Source organism: Cotesia typhae, unplaced genomic scaffold, assembly GCF_013202065.1.
Source record: "Cotesia typhae breed Kobodo isofemale line unplaced genomic scaffold, CoteBio_Ctyphae contig_65, whole genome shotgun sequence".
In the NCBI taxonomy this organism is placed as follows: Eukaryota; Metazoa; Arthropoda; class Insecta; order Hymenoptera; family Braconidae; genus Cotesia; species Cotesia typhae.
This window is the reverse complement of record NW_027423762.1, coordinates 26,163-43,047: the sequence shown is the minus strand read 5'-3', so window position 1 is coordinate 43,047 and position 16,885 is coordinate 26,163. Positions and strand designations below refer to the sequence as shown.

The 16,885-nt window shown below is 35.3% G+C and overlaps 2 protein-coding genes across 2 annotated transcripts; both read right to left on the bottom strand.

The window, feature by feature from the left end:
* Positions 1 to 6,639: 6,639 nt before the first annotated feature.
* LOC141532570 (uncharacterized) lies at positions 6,640 to 8,268 on the bottom strand. Its single transcript, XM_074250970.1, has 2 exons — positions 7,974 to 8,268; positions 6,640 to 7,904 (listed from the first exon to the last, which is right to left on the bottom strand). The coding sequence occupies exons 1-2, from the start codon at positions 8,004 to 8,006 to the stop codon at positions 7,278 to 7,280; spliced, it is 660 nt and encodes a 219-aa protein (XP_074107071.1). The 5' UTR covers positions 8,007 to 8,268; the 3' UTR covers positions 6,640 to 7,277.
* A 323-nt stretch (positions 8,269 to 8,591) lies between these two features.
* On the bottom strand, positions 8,592 to 11,919 carry LOC141532472 (uncharacterized). The gene is made up of 9 exons (XM_074250819.1): positions 11,718 to 11,919; positions 11,528 to 11,658; positions 11,188 to 11,395; positions 10,464 to 10,636; positions 10,261 to 10,358; positions 9,622 to 9,954; positions 9,494 to 9,552; positions 9,235 to 9,387; positions 8,592 to 8,834 (listed from the first exon to the last, which is right to left on the bottom strand). The coding sequence occupies exons 1-9, from the start codon at positions 11,763 to 11,765 to the stop codon at positions 8,628 to 8,630; spliced, it is 1,410 nt and encodes a 469-aa protein (XP_074106920.1). The 5' UTR covers positions 11,766 to 11,919; the 3' UTR covers positions 8,592 to 8,627.
* Between the last annotated feature and the right edge of the window lie 4,966 nt (positions 11,920 to 16,885).

Sequence of the window (16,885 nt, the reverse complement as noted above, 5' to 3'; positions counted from 1 at the left end):
GATTCCCTAGTGTCGAGCCCCGTATCGGAGTGGGGTTATGCTTCGTGTATAGGCTCTTTTCGCGGATAAAGTCCCAGACTCGTTGGGAGACAATAGACGCGGTTTCCCCAGTATCCATCAATGCATGGATTGTTATATCACCGAGTCCAATTTCGGCGAAGGGTCGTTTCTCACCAGGCTTCAGTGCGGTTGGCTGGAAGTGCCCGGTTGAGGCTCTGGATTGGTCGGCGCAGTGTTCTGTCGCTGCAGCGATGCTCCCTGTGGGCTCACGGGCCGGTTTTGGGAGCGCGTACCGGTCCTCGCGGTGTTTCCCTGGTAGGGGCAGCATTCGCGTGAATACACGTTCATTTTTCCGCATCGCATACAAAACTTTACCGCCCGATTCATACATTGTTCTCTGGTGTGCCCCTTTTGGCGGCATCGCCAACAACAATCACGCCAATTATATTCAAAAATCTCCACGGGTGCCGGTTCGGCAGGTTTCGCGGGCTTTCGATTGAACGCAGGTTCCGTTTTCCGGGGTGCTTGCCTGATCTCTTTGACCGCGGGGGGTTTCTCTTGCGCCACGAGTTGCTCGTACTCTCTTGCAAGCCGTAGAAGTCCTGAGACGTCAGCGAACTCCGTGCGCTTCATGTAACGTCGGTATTCTGGTCTCATGTTCTGATATAGTCTGGTAAGGCGGGCCGAGTTTGACATCTGGCCATGTCTCCGCATCAAGGTTTGCAGTCTTGTTGCGTATTCCGCCGCCGACTCGGTTTCTCCCTGGACGCTGTTCCGGATCTGCTCCTCCAGCTCAAGTTCGAGGCCCGGATGCAGATAAAAAGATTTCAGGTCCGACTCAAAATCTTCCCAAGAGACCCAGTCTCTCTTGTTGTTGCGATACCAGAGGAGGGCCTTTTCGCGCAACAATATCGGGATGCATGGCAGCAGGTGATCCATCTCGAAATCATAACTGTCTGCCATTTCTTCTAACCGTTCCAAGAAGTCTTGTACGTCACGTTCCCCTTTGAACACGACGTTCCACTTCCGCACCAGATCCCTCCGGCGGAGTTCGGCGGAATCCTCCCCAAACGTCGGGTAAAAATGTGGGTCGTGTCTGGGGGTTCCTGAGAACGTGGTGCCTGCCCTGGCTGGGCTCACGGGGTAGACTATGCGTCCTGACCGGCGATTTCCGTCGTCGTCTCGTCGCACATTCTCCATGCGTGGAGCACGATCTCGGTTGCTGCTATGAGCGTTATTGCGTGTCTCTCGCTCTGCCTTTCTCTGCTGCTCGGCCTCGTACCTCATTCGCGCTTCGTTTGCGTCGAGCTGAAGTTCGTAGGCTCGTTGCTCCTCCCTTTCGCGCCACAATCGCGCCCTTATTTCCCGGCGTAATCGTTCGCGTAGCTCCTTTTCGGCTTCGCGAGCGATTCGCTCCTCCCGTTCTACTCTTTCTCTCTCACTCCGCTCACGTTCTTCCGCCTCGATCTCGGCTCGCAATCTTTTCTCCTGTGCCCGTCGTTGTCGGGCCGTCTGTGCCTCTGGTGGTGTGTTCTCGTCTTCTAGGTCCTCGCCTGAGGGTTGTTCGTCTTCATTCACTTGTTGCTGCTCGTCTCTTTCTTCGGGCGGGTCATCCAGATTCTCCAGGTTATCCAGTTCCGCCTCGGACCGGTCGAGATCAATCAACAGTTGGTCGTATCGACCCGCGCGACCCGCGTTCGCCGCTCGCGATTTGTTAAGCGCCGTTTTCAACAAAAACCTTAACTCTGGCAACGTCGCCTTTGGTTCGATTGCCACCTGATATTTTTCTAGCTCGCTAATGACCGCCTCTTTTCTGAGCGACCACAGCCACGTTTGCGTCCCCGTTTTCTTACTCATTCTAACTGAAGATTGGAGAAACTAACTAAAACGAACTCGCAGTACCCCGAATTCCCGCTACCACGAAACAAAATCACCGTGTCCCTGTTCTAGCGCCATAAATTTGTAACGGGTAATTTTTGGTGGTTTTATTCTGTTGACGAATAAACCCTGAACGACTATGTACGATACTGCGACTCAAAACGCCCCCTCGCTCGAATCTGAAGCTCGCCGGAGTCCAGGGTAAAAGGGGGGTTAAACAACAATATACGATCCGAAATAAAACCAGCAGAACTTTATTACTTATAAAATAAACTATAAATAACTACGTCTAAATAAATAAACTCAAAATGTCAACAGGTTATGATAAATCATTTAATTACCAAAATCGTCTCAAAACGGTTACAAAACAAAATAACACACTCTCGTAATACAAAATTTTTAGGTTATATCAAACCTCAGCAAACTAAATCTAACGACAACAATACCAAACCAAAATGTCTTCGTGACGTCGGTCGCGCACGCGTATTAAGGTCCGATCAAAACTGGTCTGTACAAGACAACTTTACACCCATTCTTGCTCCCGTGAGTGTTCAAATCGCGAACTACGATTTCAAAAGCTGGTTACCCACCTCCCAAGAGACTAGCCGTCACCCCTGGGCCTAAAACTCTACCCTGAGAGCGGATGGAGAGTATCCTCTCCGCTCCCACCTACACGGTCTGTGAATACCTACCGGATTTCCGACAGAGGGTCAAAAATCCGGGGAAGTCAAATCTTGTTGAGAGTTCAAAAGGTACTTACCAGTGTTCTAGACGAACCAAGGTAATGTCCCTCCAGTTGTTATTGGTAGAAGAATATTCCCGCAATAACACTCTGTCACAAGACTTGCCTTTCTGATCGCCAATTTTCGCTTTTATCAGTTTTTCCAAAAGTCACTTACAGCGAACCGGAATAATCGTTTTTGCCCTCTACACGTTATTTACAAACTAGCAATTTAATTGGCAATTCCCTCATTTTATATTCATTCGTATCGTCAAATTCAGAGTTTTGGGAATCAAATATCAACAGATTACATACAAATTCAACAGAATACATTCCCATACTAAAATTTGCTCGGGACTTAGAATAATTTCGTTTATAAATATTTTTCTTTTAAATAATAATCGTTATTTCTTTCATTCTATAACCATTCGCCGTTTTTCCATACTAAACCGGCTTAGCACTTAGAATAATTTATAAATTGGAAATTTACCATAATTTGTTTCCAAAAATTAAATTACATTGATTTTCTTTCAATAAATTTCTAAACAAACAAAAAAAATATAATCACAAATAATAATCATCGCAGACAAACTAATACTTTATGATTAACTAATTATTAACTCATCTGAACTATTAAACATTAATTGTTTTGAACAAAACGATATTAACTAAAAAAAAAATATATTTCTGAATATTTATAATTAAATAACTAAATATTTCCACACGTCTTTAGTGAATAATACTTTTCAATAGTAATAATAATTAAAATAATAATACTGCACTCGTAAACAACAACTTAAATCAGGAAAATGAAATATTTACAATGTTAAATAATAATTTAGCCAGAAAATACGCCCGTCGAAGTATCAGGCAAACATGAGTAATGAAGAGTAGGTAGCTGTCGTCGTTCCCCTCCTGGTCCCTTCTTCCGCGCCCTACTCCACCCTGTCTCGTACTAGCCATCGGCCCTCTCTCTCCGACTCAGTCCCTCTTCCCTACTCTAGACCCTTTTTCCGACATCTGGGTCACACAGGACAAAAGGGCGACGTGTAGTTTTTAATAATTTTATAATAAGTTTTATTTTAATAAAGTATTGAAATTTTTTGTTAATTGTTATGGATTTCTTTTTTTTTTTTTTTTTTTTTTTTTTTTAATAGTTCGTAGTATTCATGAAAATAGAATTGATGAAAATAAAAAATAATGTACATGCATTGATTAACAATTCTCTCGACATTTTTAAAAAATTTAGAATGAAATGAATATTTATTAGTTATTTATTTATTTACTTAATGACATTGATATTGGCTGACGTCTAACAATTTTTTTTTTAATTATTTGAATTAATTAAATAGTAATTCCTAAAAAATTACACTCGTAAATTTTTTAATTTTTTACACATGAGATGTGCTTGTCACTATAATTTCCAAAAGACCGCGCTAAAAGTCTATATACGTAAAGTTGATGCATGCGCAGTGCAAATATTTAGAATGCATACATACAGCTAATTAAAAATGTTAATTAAACAACAAATAAAAAATGTAAAGTAGGAACAAATGTTAAATATACATGAACAATCAAAAATAGAGGCTTGATGACCCAAATTGCTACCAAAATATTAAAAAATGCGACAGGGGGGCTAACTTAAAGGTACATTATTAATAAATTCTTTTTAAAATAAATAAATGGAGAACGATCAAATGTTGAGAGTGAATAATAAAGAACAAACGAAAAGCTGAAAACGTGATAGAAAAAAAAATCAAAAATTAAAAGAAAAAAATTTGGGGTTTAATAATAATAATAATAATAATAATAATAATAATAATATGCATGTATTATGCACCCCAATTTATCAGTCGCGAGATTATACCTCTCCCGGTCCATCGGTGGGAGAGGTTTGCAGAGTTTGGAGCGGCTTCACGACCGTTTGGTCCTGGGTTTAACTCACGAAGTTGTCAATTTCACTGCAGACGAGGATGACTATCTTATGCAAATTGTACATAAACATGAAAATGCGCATAAGGGGTCATTCTTGTATAAGGCAGCAATATATGCGGCAAGAACCCTTGGTCTTGGAGAAATAAACGCTCTTATGGAACTCCGAAAGGAGTAATTTAAGAGCGTCATCAGGAACGCCGAGGAAAAACTACTCCTTGGCGAACTGATGGACAAGTCCATGCACAGCGTGTTCTTTAAACACGTGCGTGATCATGGCTTGTCCATCCAGCTGACGTTTTCCTTCTTAAAGTCAGCGGGCCTGATGTCCGAGACTAAAGGGTTCATATTTGCCTGCCAAGATGGTGTCATTAACACTCTTGAGTACCGTAGCAAGGTGCTCCAGGTGCAGCTTCCGGACACGTCCTGTAGGAGGTGTAGACAACATCCGGAGACGCTTATGCACCTTTTGTCGGCATGTCCAGTGATGGCGAGAGGTGCATATATCCAGCGTCACAATGCTGCCCTGAGAGTACTGTACTACTATCTTCGTCATTGCTACGGTATTGACGTGACACCAGTGCTGCCTTATTTGCCAGGAGATATTCCCCAGGTTGTTGAGAATGACAGTTGCAAAATTTATTGGAACATGCCATTTGCAACAACCCGGCGGATAGATCACAACAAACCTGATATTGTGCTCTTCGACAAGGCCACTCGTGACATTTATGTCATTGAGTTCTCGGCCCCGGCTGAATACAACATCTCAGCCAAAGAAGAGCACAAAGACAAATATATCAGGATCTCCTGTTTGAAATTGGCAAACTTTACCCAGGTTACCGTGTCAAACTTGTCGTCCTGATTGTTGGCGTCCTAGGAGGGATGAAACAGTCTTTTGTATCCTCACTTGCCAAAGTTCCAGCTTGCTCATCAAAAGCTGAGTTCTTGGCAGTTAGGATGCAGAAGGCTGTTTTACTTGGTTCTCTCCGTCTCTTAAGGGAAATGGCTTTGGCCTGCTGTGATCACTAACCGCCTTGTTGTGCGGAGTGGTCCAGCAGTAACGGATGGAGCTCAGGCTGGGCCCTCGGAGAATCGGACTCCGGGGATAACCCCCCTGAGCATTTAATAACAAAATAATAATAATAATAATAATAATTATTATTATTATTATTATTAATACTTAATTTATTCTGTAGTATGTGTACGACTTATTCGTACATGTGCCATTGTACAAGCGTGTATTACGTATGAAATTTGAATTTCCCGGGATTTGTAACACTCCGTATGTATACGGTGGTGTTTGTGAGCGGAGTCGTATCGTTTGCTTGCTGTACCTTAGCCACATCGTTAGTTTATTATATAGAATTATTTGCAATACTTTCTCGCAGAGATCTCAAAGTAAATAAATAAAAGGATAACTGCAAGCAATTTACCTTAGTTTATTAACATGTGTGTGAGCACCTTTAAGATTGAATTTATTAGATATAATTCGATAATTAGATAATTAGATATAATTAGATATAATTCCAGTGCATTCTGGCGGCCGTAAATGTAAGCTGTGAATTACTTTTTTTAACTGTAGTTTCGTATCTATAGGAGGATTACTACACATTTTTATTTTATCTAGAACGGAGGCTAGATAGAAGGAGGATGCTCGCCATGTGTTGCAAGCGCCCGAGAATTGGAGGATACATCATTTTCCGCACTCTCTCACTAGAGCGCATCAGTGTTGCTAATGTCAGGTTTTTTGAATTTTCACTCGCGGAATGCAGTGATTGCATTTACATGTTAATTGATAGAAGAATTTTTAATTAACACAAAAACACATCAATACTACAATAAAATATCGTAATAAATAATGATTTTGAATCTAGCAGGTACTAAGTGATTTATTGAAAATGATAAATTTAAAAAAATGCACATTCAGATAATCAAAAAAAGTATCAGTGTATATTTTTTTATAATTTATTATTTTTAATTATTAACCTTTTTCTTTCTTTCATTACAAAAAATTTAATTAATGCCCGGTAGATTCATGGTAATGATAAATAAAGATTTATTAATGAATAACCAACAATAAATAAAAATAGGTCAATGATAATACTAAAATTATCAATACAATATTACATCTCATATTATCCGACCATAGTTAAGTAAAAGTAGAATATTATGAAGAAAAATAATTTAATTTATATTGGAAAATAATTTATTAGTTTTATAATTGGAATTTAACAAGACTAGAAACAGTAAATACTTATCCTTTTAATACATAAATCGAGTAAAAATATTAAAGTTGTAGTTGTTACATATAATAATGATTATTATTATTTAAGACAATTTGGAATTTTTGCGATGTTTTTTCGTTCATTTAGAGTCCGATTAATTAGATTAACTAGAAAATTTCCACGCACTACTATAAAATTATTTAAAATCTTAGCCATAAGTTTTTTTTTATGAGTATCACAGCCTAAAATAGGTAAATATTTAGCTTTAGCTACTCTCTCTAAAATTTTATGCATGGTATTTATAGTCACTGTTTTAGTACCGACAACAGTAAGAACAATTTTCTCGAGTTTTCTTATCAATTTAAAAAGATTATTACTAGGAAATGTTAATTCACCATTGCTCATTAATTTTATGATTTCGTCACGTTGAGAAGGATTATGAGAGCGTAAAGTTTCGATGCAATCACAACACGGGGATAATCGTTGAACTTTTCGCGCCATATATCCAGCGATGTAAGCTACTACACCATCACTTGTTGAAACGACATCATAATCATGATGATAGTGTGGATCATCACGAAAATCGGGATCTTCTTCTTCATCTTGACTACGACCAGTGTTTTCTGGCACTCATCTACAGAGTTACCATTAGAATTTTCCATGTCCAATAAATCATTAAACGGGTCGTAATAATCCTGATGTGAATGTTCATTTGCATCAACATCACCATCACTGTCTTCATCTAAAATACTTTCAAATGGTTTTCTAATCAAAGAACAATCATTGTCCACAGCTTCTTCATCACTATCTTCGTCAAGCACACTCTCGAAAGGTGTTTTAGCTACAGACACCTTTTGAAGGATAGTATTACCATTAACATCTCCGGAAAATGAAGCTTCGTTGTTAACAATCCCATTTTCAATTACAGCATCAATATCTGCGAGCCAACTTTTTTTCAACGTATTTGCCGCAGCAAAAGATTCTTTTGTCTGCATCAAAGATTGAAGAAGCTCACCAGCAGTAACGTTGGACCCTTTCGGTGGAGTGACCAATGAGTAGGAACATAATAGACGAAAAACTTGCCCGAAAAGAATGGTATCAGGGTGATCATTGCACCGACAAACACTTCGCATTATGCCAAAGAATTTCTAAAAAAGATTAAAAGTTGAAATATTCACAAAATAGTAAATTATTTTTATCCTTGCTTCAATACATACTTCTAATTGGTCCTGATTTAGGCGTGACGTCATTAAATAGTCAAAGTTGCACTCTCTTTGCAGAAAGTCACTCAACTCAAGAGTCGATTGCAACGTAATTTTTAATCCATTTAATGTACTGGGAGTAATGGCAAAGAAAAATTTTTCATTTTCGTCACTTTCATTATTCTCTTTTTGTTTCTTCTTCTTCTTCTTATTCTTTTTATTGAGTTCTTTCTCCTCATTTGCTTTAGCTTCCCAAATTTTTAAATAACTTTTAGTTATAGTTGTAATAAAAGTATTCAAATTTGGTGGAAATCAGGATAAATAATAGACGTAGGTCTTGGTTAAAGTAAGTTCCAAGAGTTTTAAATGAGTAAATTCAAGTTAGTTCGATTCGCCTATCGCACTGAGTATTGTTTTATAATTGTAATTGAAGAAATACATCTTCGAGCCCAATTATGAAGTGAACATTAATAGGAGAAATATCACAATTAGTTTGTAGTGTTTTTGAACTATTTAACTTTTTTTACTTACATAAACTTGATGTATTGTTTCAGTTTTCATTCCAATATTTAAGTACACAAATATTGAATTTTGAATGTTGATAATGAGTATCCATTTAAAAATTGCAATTTTCGATATATTATTGCGCAAAAAATTGCAAAAAATTATTTAAAACTTTAATGATATATTGAATATTACCCTTCTTCGAGGACACTCCGGATCTGAACGCAAAGCACCTGCAGGAGTACGTGAACTCATCGCTTGAATTAAATTGTTCACTTTTTCGATGAAAGCAATCGTAGAGTCACACTCTCTCAGCTCTTCTGTGTTATTTTTATATACTTTCATGGCAACTTGAATGTCTTTGGAAAATAACTGAAAGCAAAAGAAATCATTTATAATCCTAATAACTTTAGAGAATAACTATCAACATTAGTATAGAAACTATAAAAAAAAATAAGGACGACAGTTGACCCTAAAGGCCATTTCTGCAACTTCCCGCTCATTTTGTACTGAAGCGCTCAAAATTACACAGTCCGCTTTTAAGCTTTTCAAGCTCAAAACTCTGATGGCAATGGAATAAAACACAATATTTTAATTTTAAAATGCCAATAGCTTTTGAATGAATGAACCGATTTTCACACGGTTGGCGGTATTTGACGCAGTTTTTACATACGGCCACACACACACACACAGGCACACACACGCACACATGGACATTACGATTCGATTTTCTTAGCGGGAAGTTAAAAAGTGTTTATATTTTCATTATTACCTGATAGGCCAAAGGAACATTCATTTTTTGATAACCTTCTGGATTTAAATGTTGTGGAGTTAGTTTATAAGCTATTTTCAAATTGGCTTTGAGATAATTTTCATGAATTAAAAGAGTTTCCCAGTGACTTTTCTTTACAACACCATCAGGTGTCTACATGAAAAGAACAATAGCATCAAGCATCAAGAAAGCCGATTATTTTACTGATAAAAACATAATTGTTTTTAAAATTGATCATCTACTAAAAATAATAGCGTACCCAAAAAAACATCTTCTCCAAAATTTTGTTCCTAAAACATTTAATTAAATGTGGAAAATCTGAAACAAAGTATAGTCTTCAATCAGAATTGCATGGATGTTCGCAGCTACATTGACCATCTTTAATACCAAAAAGTGTCCACGCTCCTCGATTCCACTGTGCACCATCTGAGGTAATAACATCCACAAAAAACCCAGCATTTTCTAATAGTATTATACATTCTATAAGTAATTTGTGTAGAATAGCGCTAGTGACGGAATTTCTACTGAGGAAACTGCCAACAACTTGCACCCAATCACCTTGGAAAGGCTGGAACATGAACACTAGGGCATGATCAGCCCGCGTGTCCTGAAGATTTTGTGGTGTATGTGCTCCTAAATTGACAAAACCATCTAGTTGCATGGTTTTTCGATTTAATTTGATGGCTTCGCTTAAAGATACTTCGTCGATTAAAAGTGTACCTATTAAAAATCAATTTATAATATTTAGTCTATTTTGATTCAAAAGTTGACCGGTTATAATAATAATAACTACTGTTAATAAAGCTTGACAGAAAGTTATTCTAAAATGTTAGAAGAAATGTATTGTTTTCAGCACATGCTTTAGTTCATATAAGCATAGTCAAAGTCTAAATCTAAGCCAAAATATTAGGAAAAGTTCTACAAAGCTTATAGGTTTTGTTAGGCGAGTTGTAAGTTTGATACACTACTGAAAATGTTATATCGAAGATTCGCAGTAGAAGTACAACTTTAATTGTAAGTCAATACCCCGTTTCGCGTGTACTTCCATACTTCCACTTTTTATACGCAGAGTGTCAAACACAGCTTTAGGAAAGCCAAAAGCACTGTCCAATTTCTGTATATATCTGTTAAGAGTGTTTTTACACGGAAGTGTTAAAATTTCTCGTTCTCTTAATCTATCATACACAGATGCACTTTTAATGCGAAGTAAAAGACATTCATACACCCACTGTACCGTATATCTTCTTTGCTTCGGATTAGATACTTTTGCTGCATTGAAACAAGCACGGATTGCAAGTTGTTGTATAGGAGGTAAAATTGAAATTTCAGCTCTTAAAGCTTCATCTTTGATTGCTAAACAATTGGCTTTTTGTGTATCAATTATTTCTTTAAGTAACTTATTCTGTAAAAATTAAGAAACTTTTGAGATTAACTGAGTTACGTATTAATATACCGAGAGTTGACCCCGGAATAATAAACATTTTCCGAATTTTTATTTTTTATCTTAGATCCTCTCAAATTTCATCATACACAATAGATAGATTTGTAAGTTTGCAAAAATTTTATTGAGACGATGTTAATATTTTACTTTCACAAATTATTTTCATATAATCATGAATACCTTGCAAATTAAATTTACGTTTAATGTTTTAAGATTTTAAAATCACCTAAGGTAAAAGCCCCAATAGATGATCATTTACTAGTATATGATCACTCCATGTATTTGTATACCTATATTTGTGAATATAGATATACAAATACATGGAGTGATCAAATACTACTGGTACGTGATCATATATTGGGGCTCTTACCTTATTTCTAAAAAAATTAAATGACTGTAAGGTATAACAATAAATAGCCGTACTACAGCACCTAGAGATAATTAGTAAGTATGTTGATGACCTCGGTTTATGGGTTCCTGATACAACAATTGAACAAAAAATTATTACTTACCCTGCGTTGGAGACGTTCAATTTGTTTATTTTTAAGACTCTCCTGGTACTTCAAATTATCATAACGCTCTTTGTGATCAGGCTTGGTTTTATAAGATTGATTTTGTAATTTATGTCTTACTTTTCGACAAGCTACACAACGAAAACCATTCATTTGCTTTTTGTACTTTTCATGAGACAATGGCAAACCAGTGCAATCCGAAGAACATCTATAATTTCATAAAAAAAAAACCGAAATTTAAAATGAATTTCTTAACAATAAAATAACTAATTTCACAAATAAAAACCTAAATTTAAAATAAATTTCCTAACAATAAAATAACTAAATTCATAACTCTTACTTTTCTGTATCGAATCCAGTTCCGTCACATAATGTGTATTTCTCCAATTCTCTTAAAAAATTCCAGAAATCGGATAAATTTGAAAAACTTTTGTTCAAGTTAATCAACTTATCAGTTTTAATGTTGGTTAGCTGAGAAAACATTATATAAACAGATTATTAGAAAAAATACATATACGGAAATTTCTTACCCAGACTTCAAAGTTTTGATTAATTTTAACGCGAAACTTCAATTTCATAGAAACTTTATCTATATAACATAAGACAAGTTTCTTAGAGTCTAACAAATCGGTTGTCCAACTCCAATTTTCAGGTAAAACGTTAAATTTTAATGCACTTACAATTGTTAGAAGTGAAAACTCTTCAATATTTACTTCCGAAATAGGTAACTCATATACCTATAATTAAAGTAATATCATTTTTAAATTACTAAATTTGTTTTGATAAATTTATAGTAGTTATGAAATAAAAAATTGATATATCCAACTAGTAGAACTCAGAGTGCATCAGTAACCAGTAGAATAGAACATTCAAAATTTTTATTTCCCCTACCAGTTCTTCCCTTACCAGTTGCTGTTAAAATCTTCATCGATTTGCAATTCACCATCTTGTTGCGAACAATTTTCATTTATATGAACGATATTATGAGGTTCACTCGCAAACGGTTCAGTACTCGGAATATTGAGATTACTAATATCTTTAGTATTTCTACTTTCACTCAATTTTTTAGGTTTCAAAGTTGGAATAGCACCTTGTTTGAGTGCATATCTTTTCCTCACTAACTCCTCAATGGTACCATTGGCAGTTTTTATCTTATCACTTTTCATGATGTCCTCTTCATTGAAGTGTAATTCACAAACATAATTTTTTTTAGGAACCAATTTCTGATTCAGTTCAGACTCCCAAGATTCCAACAGATCAGAATGCTTTATAAAAACAAAAAATGATCATTACTATTGAAATTAATTTTAAGCAAATGAACTTTGTAGATAGAAGTAAAAAATAATCATTCAACTCTTCATTTTAAAATAAAACCTAATTTGTTGATGAACATAAAAATCCATTTTTTCAACTTGTGGTAATTTGAACAGATATATTTTTCGAAATGAATAAAAAACAAGTTAAGAATTTCGAGTGTGAGAATTGGTCCGATTCCGTGCGGGCACGGGTGGGCACGGGGGCACGGGAAATGGTCATTTTACCACGCTTTTGCGCATGCGCACGGGTAAATTACCAAATGACCGGATTATGACCGCACCCGTGCTCCCTCGCTAAAAAAGATTACTTACGCATGTGCGCGGTTGATTTTCAACTGAGCGAAATATTTAAACTTTAATATATATTTTTTCCAATTAATTTTATTAATAATTATCAATGAAATAATTTTTTCTTCTTACAGCAACCCATCAAATCTTTATAATCTAATTTTTTTTAATATAATTAAACTTAAAGCTACATTTAATTACACATACAGATATTTGAACTCTGTAAATGATCTAACTATATAATTAAACAATAGAATCTTTAATAAAAACTTTTTTTTTATATTGAAATAACTTTAATTAATAAAAGTAAGGTATTGTATATAATGACACTGAAGTTATACATCCGTTACGGTAAAGTTGAGTACTATAATATAAATTAACAACCTTTCGGACAAGACCAATAACTTTCTGGCTCTTGAACTAAGCCAACGCATGAAAAATGGCTCCAAAATAAGCACTTATCGCATTCAACGCTATCACTAGTACTCAATTCCATTTTACAAATTTTGCATGTCCAATAATCACTTCTTTTTTTGCTAATGATTAATTCATCCAAGTAAACAAATGCATCGCGCTCAAAATATTCTTTAATAATTTTAATTTCAATACTGTCGCTACCCGGGAAAAAATGATCAGACCTGATCAGACATGAACAGGCATGAGTCTTCAGCCCTGATCAGACATGAAAAATGACCATGCCTGATCAGGCATGAATTGACCTGATCAGGCCTGATCAGACATGGTCAGGTCTGAAAACCCATTACTATTTTTAATTAATTATTTTGCTTAATTTTATGGTTGTAGTACTTGATAGAGTCATACGCAATTCTCTATAATAAAATAAAATAAAAAAAAAAATAATTACATATTATTGTAAGGATGTAACACCAGCGGTCAACCATCCAACTACCAACCATGCTCAATGCTGTTTAACTCTGGTGTTATCCGTTTGCCTTGAATTTCCCGCCTTCTGTGCTGCTATATTAGATGTAACAATTCTATGAAGTACATAGAGTATCGAATAAGTTTATGATAAATATAATGTTAAAATTGGTTTTATAATATATTTTGATAGTCCTAATTTATTTATGTAACCGAATCTCATTATAATATCACATTTATTTAAATAATATAATAAGTAATGATTTTCATATTAGGCAGGAGCAGAGCAGACCATAACATCCCATAGAAAATGTAATAAATTTTTATTTCAAAATTATTTAAATAAACGTAATGTTAAAAATAATTTTGCACTTTTTAGATGACCAAAAATTTTTTTGTCAAAGAAAAATTTTTATCTTATCTCTGACTATAGTCAGAGAGGAACAGTCATAAACAGGCATGGTCAGACATGAATAGACATGAACAGGTATGAACAGGCCTGAGCGTATTTAACACTTCAGACATGATCAGGCATGGAGAGGTCTGATCAGGCATGGACAGGCCTGAACGTATTTAACACTTTAGACATGAACAGACATGAGCAGGCATGGATAGGTCTGGTCAGGCATGGACAGGCCTGATCAGGCCTGAGCGTATTTAGTACTCCAGATATGAGCAGGCATGAACAGAACTGATCAGGCATGATCATGTATAACTTCAGGCCTGGTCATACATGAACAGGCATGATCAGGTCTAATTTCAGGCCTGATCATACATGAACAGGCATGGTCAGGTCTGATCATTTTTTCCCGGGTAGCCAGAGCATCGGGAATACTTTTCAAGCTTAAATGTTTTAGATTCTCTATACTTATTTTAATTTTATATTTTATAATTCTTAGAACTTTATCTTCATCAGATAAAATCAATTTTAATGTAAATATTTTTTTTTGAGGCTCTGATAAAAGCTCAAAAGAATTAGGATTATCATTCAGTTCATTAGTAGGTTGACCGAGGAAGCGATTTTTTTTACCTTTAGCACGTCCTCGAGCCCTACTTAAGTGGATTGATAATGACCCAATCGTGGATAGTGAAGCAGAAGTGCAGTTATCTTCTGATTGAATTTTTAACTCATCACTATTTAAATCATAAAGTTGCACCAATTTTTTAATGCGAGTTATTTTATTTTCGAGTTCTTCTTTGTTCCGTGAAGAGGAAAAATTAATATCTAATTTTGACAATATATAGTCAAAATCTTCATTGATGACAGTAGGAACGTCGATGATATGTGATTGATCGGAAGACGCTTCACCCTATTTAATTATGATTAGATAAAGTAACATTATTAAATATTTTTATCTAAAACTTTTCTTCAAGAATAATAGTTTTTTTAACTATTTATTCATAAATAAACATAGATTCATTATACTTACATTTGATGAATCTTGGTACGTAGATGATTTAACCTGCTCGTTCGATGAATCGGTCACAGAAGAAGTAAATTCAGTTGTAGTAGCAGTAGAAGTAGTACTAGAAGTAGTAGCAGCAGTTGTAGTAATAGTAGGTGATTCAGTGTTCTAAAAAATAATATAAATATTAATATAAATATACTATAGTTCTATATTTATAAGAAGATAGTTGTTTTGCTCGCTCAACTGGCAAGTTATGTTAAATTTGTTATTAAATGGCAGTCTAATAAGTTAACTTGAAAAATATCGTAAAAATAACACAAAAACTAATTTTATTTAAATTTATATTAATATTCCTGATTATACAAAATGATTAATTTTTTAATTATTCTTAAACATACTAAATCATGTAAATCATTTTGAAAATTTCACAAGTAATCATCATTAATCATTTCAAATAGTGAGAAATTAGCAAAATATAGAATGATTAATAATGATTTAAAATTTTAACTATGTCGAATAATTTTCAATAATATCACTTTCCAGATGCCATAAGGGCGTATACCAGCAAAAGGTCCCGGTGAAAAGCCAGAAGGGCGTATAAAAATTTTTTTTTCGGGAATCAACGTAGTTACGTCCGAAATGTGCAGAACTGCAAAAAAAATTCATACGCCCTTATGGCTCCCGGGACCCACCTCGGATGCCATAAGGGAGTATAAAAAAAATTTTTTTTTGGAAACCGACGCACTTTTGTATGAAACGTGGAAAAATGCAAAAAAAAATTTTCTCCTAACTAAAAATTTCCTTGGACTTAGAAAAAATAAGAGAATTTTTATTATACGCCCTTATGGCATCCGAGGTCGGTCCCGGGAGCCATAAGGGCGTATCAATTTTTATACGCCCTTATGGCATCTGTAACGCGATATAATAATCGATGAATTTCTATAATCTGTAATCAATTAAAATGATTCAGTCCGGATTAAAAATTATTATGAATTAAAGAAATAATAAAAATGGTTATCACTAATGAGTATAGGTAATGATCTAATGAAAATTGCAACCAAAGATTTGAAAACATAGCTTAAATATTAGCTGGTACTGTCTCTTCACAAGACTTCTGATAGACGTCCAATTTGTTACTTAATTTTTTTATTTATACTTGTATTAATAATAATAATAATAATAATAATAATAATAATAATAATAATAATAATAATAATAATAATAATAATAATAATAATAATAATAATAATAATAATAATAATTGGATTGACTATCGCAAGGCATTTGACTCAACTCCACATGAGTTAATTTTATATCTACTCAAATGCCTGGGAGTCGATCCCGAAATAGTGGAATGTATTCGGCGTACAATGCAGCTCTGGCGAACGCGATTTCACATTGGAAGTGGAAACGCATTGCACGTAACCGGAGTTGTAGAGTACAAACGAGGGGTCTTCCAAGGCGATTCCTTGAGCCCTCTGCTGTTTTGCATTTCACTGCTGCCTATATCTGTTGCTCTCCGTAAAACTCGTGGGTACTCTGTGGGGCCTCCGGGTGATCGAAAATATTCGATCACCCATCTGCTTTACATGGATGATCTGAAGCTATATAGTGCTGATGAAGATCATCTACAAGCAGCCCTCAACATCGTAGCAGAGTACACACGAGATGTCGGAATGTCTTTTGGGTTGGACAAGTGTGCGGTCGTACATCTGGCGAGGGGTAAGTGCTCTGATACTGGTGATGATGTCGAATTAGTGGATGGGAGCGTCTTAAGCCAATTAGACGCCGGGGAGTTGTATA

Bases quoted from the DNA above. Each gene is read 5' to 3' on its own strand.
- LOC141532472 (XM_074250819.1), bottom strand. From the start codon at position 11,765: ATGAAATTGAAGTTTCGCGTTAAAATTAATCAAAACTTTGAAGTCTGG. The intron at 11,659-11,717 runs GTAAGAAATTTC...ATGTTTTCTCAG, and splicing joins ATCAAAACTTTGAAGTCTGG to CTAACCAACATTAAAACTGA. The intron at 9,553-9,621 runs GTATTAAAGATG...ACTTTGTTTCAG, and splicing joins AGGAGCGTGGACACTTTTTG to ATTTTCCACATTTAATTAAA.
- LOC141532570 (XM_074250970.1), bottom strand. From the start codon at position 8,006: ATGACGTCACGCCTAAATCAGGACCAATTAGAA. The intron at 7,905-7,973 runs GTATGTATTGAA...AATCTTTTTTAG, and splicing joins TAAATCAGGACCAATTAGAA to AAATTCTTTGGCATAATGCG.